This window comes from Candoia aspera, chromosome 5 (genome assembly GCF_035149785.1).
Source record: "Candoia aspera isolate rCanAsp1 chromosome 5, rCanAsp1.hap2, whole genome shotgun sequence".
Classification (NCBI taxonomy): Eukaryota; Metazoa; Chordata; class Lepidosauria; order Squamata; family Boidae; genus Candoia; species Candoia aspera.
Window position 1 is genome coordinate 35,683,108 of NC_086157.1, and position 13,047 is coordinate 35,696,154.

Genomic DNA, 13,047 nt, shown 5'->3' on the forward strand with positions numbered 1-13,047 from the left:
TACTGTGGCCAAAACAATCAAATCAAACACTTTTCTTCACTGCAATACCAACATGGGGATTTTTAACAGACTGCACATTGGCTTTCCTCAATTTAGTGTCACCAAAATATGCCAGACTGCGACTCCTATCATGCCCAACCATGATTAAGCTGAGTTGAGAAAAACTGATATCCTTCAGCCAGAGTCAAAAGTGACCAGATTTTATTTCCATCTGTCTTGTTCTAGTTGGCATTTCTGGACTGAAAAATAAAGGCACTATCTGTCAAGGCAGATGGAAAAAACAACTATGGGATCAACTAAGTCTCAAACTAAGGGACGCGGTGGCGCTGCGGGTTAAACCGCTGCGCTGCTGAGCTTGCCGATCGGAAGGTCGGCGGTTCGAATCCACACGACGGGGTGAGCTCCCGTTGCTAGTCCCAGCTCCTGCTCACCTAGCAGTTCGAAAACATGCAAATGTGAGTAGATCAATAGGTACCGCTTTGGCGGGAAGGTAACGGCGTTCCGTGTCGTCATGCCGGCCACATGACCACGGACGGGTCTACGGACAACGCCGGCTCTAACGGCTTAGAAACGGAGATGAGCACCGCCCCCTAGAGTCGGACACGACTGGACTTTACGTCAAGGGAAACCTTTACCTTTAAGTCTCAAACTATTGCTCTTCCATGAAATCCAACAGGGACCACAATAAAACATCTCCTCTTGCATAATGATCAAAGAAGCCAGTTTCCTATCACTGACCTCCATATTTATCCTATGCGGTAAGAGAGCCCTTTCAGTTATAAACAGTTAATATTATCTCCAGTCTTATTAATCTCCTGTCCCTCTTACCCCACATTCATGCACACTCAAATATTAATTATCCATCGGGGAACAATACTTAAATAGTATTTAGTCAGATGTAATATCATATTCCCCACGGTTATGAAATATTTCAAGCTCCTTAGCAAGATGAATGCTTTGCTTCTGGAACTGAAAATATTAACTTCTGAGTTATCTTTCCTCCCCCTGGTTTCCTATGATAAAGCACAGATATTTCTGTAATTGCTTAAAAATTGTCTAAAAGAAGCAAACCCCATTTCAGAAATAAGAAGCCCATTTAAATATGACAGTCTTTAACATTTAAAATGTAATGTTTGAATACTCAACAGGAATTCAACAGCATAACTACAACCGCCTCCTAAGACGGATTTTTAGGTTCACCTAAGCCCATCTAGTTTGAACTAGTGGTTAAAAACACTGAACTGGAAGACTGTGAGTCCTAGTTCTGCCTTAGGCATGGAAGCCAGTGAGTTCTTTGGGGCCAGTTACACTTTTTAGCCCTAGGAAGAAGGCAAGAGCAAACCACTTCTGAAAAATGTTGCCAAGAAAATTGTGTGGACTTGCTATGTAGCCACCAGGAGTCAAGACTGAGTCAAAGGCGAAAATAAAAACAAAACAGGAGTTTAGGCACTCTGCTGTTTGAAAGGCTGCAGGACCATAAGATGCAGAAGGCAGAAAGATGACACATGAGAAGGATCACCTGCTCTTTGTCTCAACCTGATTTGAGGGGAGGAACCAAGTAATCACTTGATTGGTGGCCCTTGGGGCCAAAAAGATTACCTTTCTTGTTTCCTGCAACAGAAGCACTAAAAAAATGAGCAACATTTGGTATCTAACATAGTAAGCTTTGACAACTGCATGTGTAATTTCATACACAGAACTATTTAAATATCTGAGCTTATCAGGTGTGATCTAAGGTTTATTTTTCCAGATTATATTGGGTGATCTTGCACCTCAATTTAAAGAGAAAACTTCCTTAGGCAAAAGAAGGAATATGTTTTCCTTACAAAACATTAATGATTATCCATGTAACAAAGACATCTGTTTATAAAACTAATGGACAAAAGAACAGGAAATACAATTTAATTATTCTGTTAATATTTTTCTTACTCGATAGTCATACGTAGCATCTGGATTTTCATCACAGGCAATAACTTCTGGGGCCATCCAATAAGGAGTCCCAATAAAAGTATTTCTTCTACCAACTGTCCTGTCCAGCTGAGCGCTAACACCAAAATCCACTATATTCAAATGAGAGAGAAGGAGAATTAAACACATGGAAGTGAGTTCTCAAGGATTACTTGAGGCAACCTTGTGCAATTATAACTAGTTAATACAATCCAGGCAATCGATTAAAACAAATATTGAAGCAAATGGAATGTCATTAAAAATACATGCAGTTCAGCATATTCTTTAGTACCTCTCATTGTAAGGTATTTTTCATCAAAATACAGCATTCGTATTAAAGGTTGAAAGACTACCATACTCGTAGTCAATTCTACTGTTCAGCATGCCACAACAAACCCTAAGGGGCTTTTTGGGGTGGGAAGAAAGACAGTAACAATAAACTAGAATTGTTTCCTAGTAGAAAAGTATACCCACAAATCTGGACAATCCCTTTATGCAGCCTCTATTGACTTTAGGTCAGCTTTCAACATAGTCTCTAGATCTATTGGCTCCAGTTTTATTTAATTATTATATAAACTGACTGATTCTTCACTTAAGCAACTCTACTTTTCATTCCCCCAAATTAGCCCATAGACAAATCAATTTACTACTGTTATGCTTATGACACAGTAATTCTGTCATTCACTTTCACTGGCCTTAAAAAAGCCTTGAGATCACTTGATCTCACACATTTTTGTATTGAGGAGGAATTAATAATCAACTATTCCAAGACCAAGATTCTCACTTTCTCCAAATGCCCAAAACAGAGAAGCTAGAACTTAGGTGGGCAGTCCATTGAGGAGGTTAAGATCTTTAAATATGTAGGGATAGTTTTTCAAGCTTCAGGAAGCAGAAATGTCTATCTGGATTATGCATCTCGCAATGCACAGAGATCTGCTTCAGCTATTCAAACTTATTATTTTGCCAGAGGAGCACAGTTTATCCCTGCTGCAATTAAGCAGCTAAAGCCCAAGGACAACTGCTATATGGGGCAGTTAGGACCATATAACAGTATGATTACCTTAGAAAGAATTCAAACAAAATTTTTGAGAAGCATCTTTCAGGTAACCCGCCGCGGCCCAAATGCAGTACTTCGATGGGAAACTTGAATTCAATCTCTGGATAAAGATCTTTATCTACTGGCTAAAACTACACCACGGTCCTGGTGGACTGACCCATCTAACATTGGCAGGCAACTTCAAATCGTCTTGGGAAACAGCCCTCCAAAAGAAACGGAGCCACTATGGCTTTTCCAGTGATGCCATCTTAACTTTAGGGCTAGATCAAGCTAGATCAATATTAAGGCAAAGAATCTTAGACATGGAAGGCCAAACAGAAGTTGCTGCTTCCTCTCCCCACATATTTGGCAGTAAAAAGATCAATAAGGGAGCCAATGCACTCATAATCATCACCTATTACCAGGTACAAATATTATCCTCTCCCCCAGATATCTTTATAATGAATTGTAACTGGTAAATAAATGTTTGATAATGATGAGTAAACCCACAGAACCTTTACTGGCGCCTGCCAAACTTCCGGTCCCATAAATACACACATGTATTATTTGTAAGTCATTTAAGTGGAAAACAGGGAGGGTGATAAGCTACAAAACAAAGATATGCTTCTAGCATCATCTTTATTTAGACAGACAGACAGACAGACAGACAGACAAAGACAGACTGACTTGTGACGAATTGTGCCCACCTTCCCATTAAAAGAAAACAGTACAAAGATATGCTTGGAGGGTGTAGAAATTATGCCAGGGAGAAAGAGGTGGCAGGGAGCAGTTCATCATCTAGTAAAAGTATAATTATCATGACATTTTTAAAATGTCCGCTACACATTCAAAATCCAAATGTGAATGAGGTAAACAGCAAAATAGCTGGTTGCGTCATATAACATGCTACTGTTGCTCCTTCCTCTGCATACCTGACACTATGACTCAGAACTGTCTTCCCTAGAGAAATGATCTGGCACCAATCTCTGTTGGATTTAAGATAAAGTCTATCCCATTTGTCCAAGCTTTTAATGTCAGTTCACTCTCCTGTTTTATCTACTATGCTTTTCTTATTTGCACTGTTGCTTTTTTGTTTAAGAATCAGTAAGATTCATTAAAATGTCTTTACAGCAGAAAAGCAGATATAAATCTTGAAAATAAAATTGAGCTTTTAAAATTACCAAGTGGAATATGTAATCTCCATTGATTAGGAGCAACTCAGTGAGTGATTGTGGGCTTATTCATCCAAGCATCAATGAGGAAAAAGATAGGTCTCATTTCATAAGCTGGAAAGTGAGCAAGTTGATCTTCAAATGGTCTTGCTCACTCGTGGCTCCTGGGCTGGACGTATCAACATTGTTTTTGTGTACCTTCTAGCTTGGATCTTAGGTCACTAATGCGAGGATATTCTAACATATTCAGACCCAACAATTTTGGTATTTCTCATCAAAGGGCAGATACTAAAATTGAAAGGAAAAAAATGCCAGAGAAGATGTTCAAAAGTAATTGACATTAATTTTACTCCTCTAACTCAAACTCTTTATAATCCTGAATAAATCTGGATAAATTCACACTATCCAAAATTGGGATGAACAGTATTAATTATTGAGAAAGTTTCCCTCCCTCTTTAGCTATGCTTTACTGTATGAAATAAAAATTGAGATGATATAATAAGCCAGAAGGACATTAAGAAGAACAGAAGAATTAAGTTACCCAATTTCACTTCTGCATTTTCTGTTAACAATACATTCTGTCCTTTGATGTCTCGATGAATCACATGATGGGCATGTAGATGTGCCAATCCCTGCATTAAAAAAAAATCATATGAAACAATTCATTGTTTCTTTTTCCTTAAATATGCAACATTCAGTTTTGCAGTATGGCATATTGCAGTCCATGTTGTTCCCAAGTCATTACTATGATTCCTTTTTTTGTTCTATGTTCTTTAACAAGAGGAACTATAGATGACGTTTTATTAACACAAACTGCTCCTCAAACTATAAGGAAAGTTATAAAGGAACATGCATAATTTTACATGATTTAATACATAACAGCTTCACAACTTTTAGAACATTTATAGAACACACTTGACAAGAGCTAATCCTGTAAGGTCTATGGTACTGTATGACAATGAAACCAATCTACAGATTTTTATGGAACAATACTGGCAAGATAAGAAAAAGTATACAGCAGTGCAATTTTGCCCAAGATAAGGAATGCTTCCCTGTATAAAAGTCTAAACAACAGAAAGATGTTCACTTTATAAATATATGACATAAGGATAGGAAAACTGTTCATCATGTTTATATACCAGTATTGTATGTTTGTACTGTATGTTCTTAGAAAAGGATAAAAATTAGAATGGTAAAATTAATGCTGAGCTATTCAAACTTTCAGTATGTTATTTTACTTGCACTGTTACCTAGATCAGCAAATATATTGCAATGTGTATTTTTTTATTTGAATGTTGCACCCGTTCAGTTCGGTCTGGTAGGTTGGGTATACTACGGGTCCCGTCAGTTGGTGGGGACTAGAAGGCGTGCCTTCTCTGCCATAGCGCCTGTCCTCTGGAATATTCTCCCTACAGAGATCAGGATGTCCCTGACGCTGTTGGCCTTCTGTTAGGCCGTGAAGACCTGGTTATGTGCCCAGGCTGGGGCCCCGAGTGTGTTAATGGCCTTGTTTCTTGGCTGTATTAACATCCATGCATTGCTTACTTGGCAACTATGTATATTTATTTTGTACTTTTAATTTTTTAAATTGTTTTAACTGTTTTATAATTTTTATGATTGTAAGCTGCCCAGAGTCACTTGTTGAGATGGGCAGCTATAGCAATTAAATACATACATACATACAACGTGCTGGATTGAAACTGTCAGCAGCTTCTGCTTCCTTTTCCTTGCAATTCTTAGCATGAGTGGTTACTCAATTATTTCACCTTACTGAGGAATCCATACACTTGGTTTATACTGGAAGTTTTTATTTATTACTGTGCAAGAATGCAGCAGGGGAAGCACTAAGAAAAATGTGAGTAAAGGTAAAGGTAAAGGTTTCCCTTGGCATTAAGTCCAGTTGTGTCCGACTCTACGGGGCAGTGCTCATCTCCGTTTCAAAGCCGAAGAGCCGGCGTTTGTCCGTAGACACTTCCGTGGTCATGTGGCCGGCATGACTACATGGAATGGCGTTACCTGCCCGCCGAACCGGTACCTATTAATCTACTCACACTTGCATGTTTTCGAACTGCTAGGTTGGCAGGAGCTGGGACTAGCAACGGGAGCTCACCCCGTCATGCGGATTCGAACCGCCGACCTTCCAGTCGGCAAACTCAGCAGCTCAGCAGTTTAACCCGCAGTGCCACCAAGTGCCAGAAAAAATCTTGTAGATTTTTTGGAATCTACAAGAAAAATGTAGATTCCCACCCCCCAAAAGCATCAGATAAAACAGGAAACGTTAAGCATTCATGCTTATTTTTACAATCAACAGGTCCAAAAGAAAGATGGTTAAGATATTACATGGTAGAATATCTACTCAATTCACATCTATAAATCTATTTAAAATGATCTAACCTTATTGCAAAACAATAGAAAGGCTTAAAACTTATGGATTGATATGAAAAATATTGGAATTAGTACTGCTTTTAAGAATCGCTGATTTTGCCACAGATAATATTAAATGTGCACAAATTTAAAGGATGTATTATAAATGATAAATTTCACCTCTATGTCTTTTCTCTATTATTTTGAATTATTTTATTTTTATTGTTCCTACCTTCTCTTTTTTTCCTACATATATTTATCTTGAAAATTATGCTTTAAAATAGAAAGATTCAGGAAAGAAAATAAATGATCCAAATTTGAAAACAGTGATTTGTCTAGCCACCTGTGGAAAGTAAAAATTGCCATCAGACATGCTATCAGCAAGATTTTCTCAAATTTGTTCATTTTTCTTTGAGTTATTTATGATAAAACAAAGTATAACTAGAAAGGAAAAGTAGTTATTTGACATATTATCCATAACTGATAATGCTGAAATAAATTTTGTAAGGCTGAATAATCCATAAGGCTGGAACAAATTCTGTAAAAAATATTATTTATAAATATACACATAATCTTGGAATCTTTTTTGCTTCTATTCATTCATTTATATACAAATGAAATAAGGATTATTTTTAAGCAATACACTGAGCCAACTACTTTTTATGAATGGAATATGACCACTACCAGGAAGCATGAATTTTCTGCCAAAAATAAATTACTTGGATCAGACTTAAAGTACTAATTATTTTTATTCCACTGTGTACTTAGTTAGGCTCTACTTAAAAAATAAATAGAGCTGCATGTGTCTGTGTATATTGCTTTCATACTATTTGTTAAGAAAAATTATGAGGGACCCTATTAAAATTGAAAGTACAGAAATACAAGATATTATGGCAAGCATCTAACCTATAGCATATAAAATAATAGTGCCCATAACTTTATTCAATAGTTAAGCTCACACAAGCCATTGCAGCAGCAGATCAATGTATTATTTGAGAGAGAGATTTCTCTATACAAGGGAGACTTTAACCTTATCTAGTTATTTGAAGATTAGAGATACTATTTGGTCAGGAATGTGAAGGTTTCTCTCTCTCTCTCTCTCTCTCTCTCTCTCTCTCTCTGTGTGTGTAAAGTCTGAATGAGTTTGCATGAGTTGCAATCTCTCTTGTAGAAAAAAAATCTTATCCATTGTCAATGATAACTGATAACAGGAATGTCTCTGGTAACTTCAAGGTTATCTGCAAATAACTAGGTAAGGTTAAGGTATTTCCTTCATAAGAAATCAGGAAAGTGCAGTATACATATCTTGGTTACTTTTGGGGGTAGACCACAATTACCATAATATGAAACTTTGTTTTAACGTATTAATTGGTGGTGGGGAGAAGCAGAGGGTTTCCATTCTTCACAACCATCCATAAAGTATCTCGCTTCAAAAATGTGTAAACATTATGCATCAATTGTGTGCTAACATCATTACTCAGTAAAAACAACTAATGTCACCTAATTTGTTTAACATCTCTTTTGTTAACGGGTATATGAAGCAAATAGCAATAACTATTTCACTTGCTTCTGACATCATTATGCAAATGATATAAATCATAGTGGAAATTTGATCCGCTTTATGAGAAGAATTTTATCAAGGTTTTGTAAGTTTCATTAGCTGTTAGTGATATTTGTAGGCATGTCAAGGTGCCACTTTTACTTTCAACCTAACTCAATCTTCTTTTGATGTTCTCCAAATGCGGATTTCTACCAAAGATGCTGACTGATCCAAGAAGGCTTATCAAGCATTGGTGGTTCATAGTTCATAGAAAGTTATGAACTTCCACAACTCCTGATGAAGTCTTGTTGGATTTATAATGCTGGAGAATACTGGCTTTAATTGTTACTTTTTACTTTGTGTAATTTAGGAATACATGTCGTTTGAATGGTAATTTTGAGCAGCTATGTAATCTAAAACAAAAACCAAAATGTTAAAATATTAAAAAGAAATACATTATTGGAATGCAGGATTTTCAATTAACCAATAAAGTATCCCTAATGGAGCTAGCACACAAAACAGAGTTTTACTTGCAACCTGAAAGCAGGAAAGAGTCAAGAGAAGACTTCAGTAGTTATTTTATCTGTTGTATATTCTTAAAGAATCAGATTTACTTTCTGCCTTCACAAGACTTTGGATAGTTTCATAGACACTTAGCACAAATTCATTTTCAAACGTAATATAAACTTAATATAAACTTCACTTAGGACTTCAGTTCTTCTAGAAAGCACAAATAAAGATGCTTTACTGATATTTGTTCTGTTGCCATATATTGAAGTTGATTGTCTACCTTTCTAAATTTGAAGTTCAGTATTTCATTGCAGAACAGCCTGCCTATAAAATGGATAACTTAACTGGTGCTAAAGAAAAAGGCACAATAAAATGGTCTGTGTGTGTGTGTCCAAAGCATTGTATTGTCTTTATTACCTTTGTGAACGAAAGAAAAGATATCTTGCTTTTTAATTACCCTTTACAGTTTGCAGAATTGTACAGAAGGTTGTAGCAAGCTCTGAGGATATTTTAGCCATCAGACTTAGAAATCCTCTACTGCAGTATATACCGTGAGCATATTTTGTACCAGATAACATCACATTTTACAAATAACATCACATTATAGTTTCTAATGCACCCTATTACATCCTCACTTACCTTTAAAAATGATTAATTTTTAAAGACTTCTAATCTTGCATTTCATATGTCTCTAAGTTAAAGCTATGGACTTCATTGTTACGGCATACAAAAGTTAATGCAGAATTTAAAACTTACCCATTTAAACATAAATACATTTTTCATATTTCTTACCCTGAGAATCTCTCTGGAGATGTATGCTATCCAGTCCTCCTTCAAAGTATTTCCTTTTGTATTCTTCACAAGATCCGTAATAGAGCCTGCACCACAGAACTCCATAACAAGCTACAAAACAGAATGCAAAACAATTGTTCAAAATACATTCAATCCATATATGACATATCCACTTGGATGACTTTACTGAAATAAAGTAAGATCCCATGAGATGTACCATATGTATTTTCATCTAAATCCATGTAACAATTATAGCTTTATTTCATATCAGCCACTAGCTTTCATTGAATAAGATGTGCATTTCATGGCTGTATTTGTAGGTAATTAAGATTCCTTAAAAAAGAACTGGTTGTCCAACCACTCTGCCTTGGCTCTTCCCATTAGGAAGACTAGCTAGCATAACTCAAACTAACCAGTCATCAGAACCTTCCATAACATCAAAACCAGGATTCCTATTTGGTGCTCCCCTAATATTAAGGGTTTGCTTCCTATCACTTTCTGATAACTGCTCCCACTGAGAGTGATACCCAAACAATAGCAAGGAGGCACAATTTACAAGGTCAGTAATTTGTGGAGAATGTTGGGCCAGTCCCTCTCTCTCAGCCCAACTCACCTCACAGGGTTGCTGTTGTGGGGAAAATAGGAGGAGGATTCACCGCCTTGAGTTATTTATAAAAATAACAAAAGCGGGATAGAAAATAAAAAAATAAAAAAATAAAAATTATGTGTAAGGTAAAGGTAAAGGTTTCCCTTGACATAAAGTCCAGTCGAATCCGACTCTAGGGGGCGGTGCTCATCTCCATTTCTAAGCCTTGGAGCCGGCGTTGTCATAGACACTTCCGGGTCATGTGGCCAGCATGACGACTCGGAACGCCGTTACCTTCCCGCCGAAGCGGTACCTATTGATCTACTCACATTTGCATTTTTTCGAACTGCTAGGTGAGCAGGAGCTGGGATTAACAACGGGAGCTCACCCCGCCGCGCGGTTTCGAACCGCCGACCTTCCGATCGACAGCTCGGCGGTTTAACCCACAGCACCACCGCGTCCCTGGTAAATTATGTGTAAACCTTGCTTATCTATGATACAGATATAAAAGTATATGACTACTAAAACTAGGGGATCATATACGAAGACCTTTGACTAAAACAACATTCACTACTTTTGGCACTGCATCTCTATTTATGACTGCAATTTCTGTAATGACAACAGTTTGAACTGAATTTTTCCTTTCTTTTCTTATAGTTCCAAAAATAGGTAGGAAAGTCTGCTCCCCAGAATTCTAAGCCCCCACCAAAATAATCATGAAAATAGTTGTCTCCCAGATTATAATTTAGGATTACTGGCTGAACATTCCATTACAGTCTGCCTAACATTAGCAATATAATCTACATTTTAAAAGCTTAGATCAGTTTATCTTACAATATTAAATAAAACTGTTTTGTTTAAAACTGTTGCATTTTAAAATGTTCTAACATCTGCAGCTGCAAGTGTTTCTACAGATTAGGTTAAGTTACATAATTTTAAAAATGTTTCTATTAATTTTTTTCTTTTAATTTCCTTTTTTAAGTAGTAGTTTACAGAAAGAAAAAAATAACAAAATAAAGAACATACAATGTTATGAGAATAATTTAAAAAATGAATAAATAAAAAGTAAAAAGCACTGTTAATAAGTCCAAACGGTGTTCATTATTTCCATCTATAACAACAGTTGACCAAGTTAAATCTGTTGCAATTAACATAACAAATATAATTGGAAGTATAATATAATTAACATAACAAATACGATAAGAGTCAATTTGGTGAAAGGTTAAGGTGCTGGCCTAGAAACCAGGAGACTGTGAGTTCTAGTCCTGCCTTAGGCATGAAAGCTGGCTGGGTGACCTTGGGCCAGTCACTCTCTCTCAGCCCAGCTCACCTCACAGGGTTGTTGTTGTGCAGAAAATAGGAGGCAGGAGTATTAGGTATGTTTGCGGCCTTGAGTTATTTATAAAAAAGGCAAGATATCAATATCATTATCATCATCATCATCATCCTAGGTTCTTGGGAAGAACTCAGTGCAAATGAAGGTCAACACCAGCTAAAGAACAGGCAGCTGTGATTTCACATTGTTGAGAATACTGCTGTTACTAATACTACTACTAATAATTGTAATTTGCTATTACAAACTTGGTAAAACTGCGAATCTTGCCTCTGAAAGTTCATTATTCTATCAGTATTTTTTCTTATAAAGCAATTGAGAAAGCCTTTTTTAAGTTTTCAAGAAATGGCCAACACTGAGCAATGACTAATTTTGTTGCCAAAAGTAAATAGATGATCAGTTTCTAATTTTTAAGTAAGGCATTGGATTGTCTAAATAGATGTAACAAGCCCAGCTCCAGAAACCATTCAGTTCTTTGTTTTATAATAATACTAATTTCACTAAAAGTTTTGCACCAGAATAGTTAACCCTAACTTAACAGAATGTTTCTATTAAGTATTCAAGGAGAAAGGTACCATTCCTTTGCATACTCTTGTTCTGCTAGAGAATACAGGTATAAATGTTTGCTTGCAATAACATTTGCCAAAAAACGTATAAGGATGTGCCACACAAATGTGCAACTTATTTTTTAATTCTGTTAGAACATTAGAAGACTTTGTTGTTTTCTGATCCTCTTTATTTAACCTGATGCTGTCAAACTGTATCCAAGGGAACGATTTATGAACATGCTCATGAAAGATGTCCTTACCCACAGTTGGTCATCATGTCCTGGGGGACTTTTTTTAATAAAAGCACCATAGTAAGTTGCAATATTTCTATGATGGGAGTATTTCTTCAGCATGTTGATCTCCAGCTTTATTTCTTCTTCTTCATCCTTTGGAAAAACAACTAGAATGAGCCTACTAATATATGTGATACACTGTCAAATATATTTTTTATCATATTAGCTTTTCAGTAAACATTGTTATGCCAGGGTACGTTGCACAGTAGGGTAGCTAACAATCCATAAAGCTGTAACTTAATTTAGTTGCAGAAGACACTTCATCACCTAAAATCAAGCAGAGCTCTCTAAAAAGTGACAGGCATTACTTTGTTTTGTTAGTTTGCTTTTTTTTATAAAAAGAAGATATATATGTTAAATAACATAGAAAAAGTAAACTAGATTTTAAAAATAGAAAAAAACCCTCCACCCTCTTTTCAAACAAGATAATTGTATATTACATACTCAGCAAATGGTTAACATTTTGTATCCCCTTATTTAGAAGATGATTACATACATTTCAATGGGCCTAATATATTTTTGCTTAAGTTTTCTCATTCCACATATTTAGTACAATAGTTCTTTTAAACCTAGGCTGCAAAAGCTTGTTACAATATATCATTCCCAGAATTAAAAACTGTCCTGAATGCTAACGTTTTAAACTCTGTATTGGGATTTTGTATTTCTTTGAACCCATTTTGTGATTGTTCATACACTATTTGATTTTTAAAAATTGGTTTGGGTCTGGTGAAAGTTGAATAAAAAAAGAGGATATTACCTGATTCAGATACAAAGCCAACATTTTTAGTTTAGGGTAAGACTTATATCACCTACATGTGTAGCTGAACATTTTAAATATTAAAGGGCATACAGAGCATTGTAGATGGCTGTATTTCTAACACTATTGCACCAAAAAGCAGATTATACAGTATAGGGTATATTCTGCA

The 13,047-nt window shown here is 36.1% G+C and overlaps 1 protein-coding gene across 4 annotated transcripts in view; it reads right to left on the reverse strand.

The window, feature by feature from the left end:
* MAP4K4 (mitogen-activated protein kinase kinase kinase kinase 4) overlaps positions 1-13,047 on the reverse strand; it is a 155,503-nt gene that overhangs the window by 52,817 nt on the left and 89,639 nt on the right. For all 4 annotated transcript variants that reach the window (XM_063304945.1, XM_063304944.1, XM_063304942.1 and 1 more), the window contains exons 4-7: positions 12,089-12,214; positions 9,362-9,472; positions 4,697-4,787; positions 1,930-2,060 (exon numbers count right to left, since the gene is read on the reverse strand). In XM_063304945.1, coding sequence (XP_063161015.1) covers positions 1,930-2,060; positions 4,697-4,787; positions 9,362-9,472; positions 12,089-12,214 — 459 coding nt within the window. The remainder of the gene's footprint in view (positions 1-1,929; positions 2,061-4,696; positions 4,788-9,361; positions 9,473-12,088; positions 12,215-13,047) is intronic.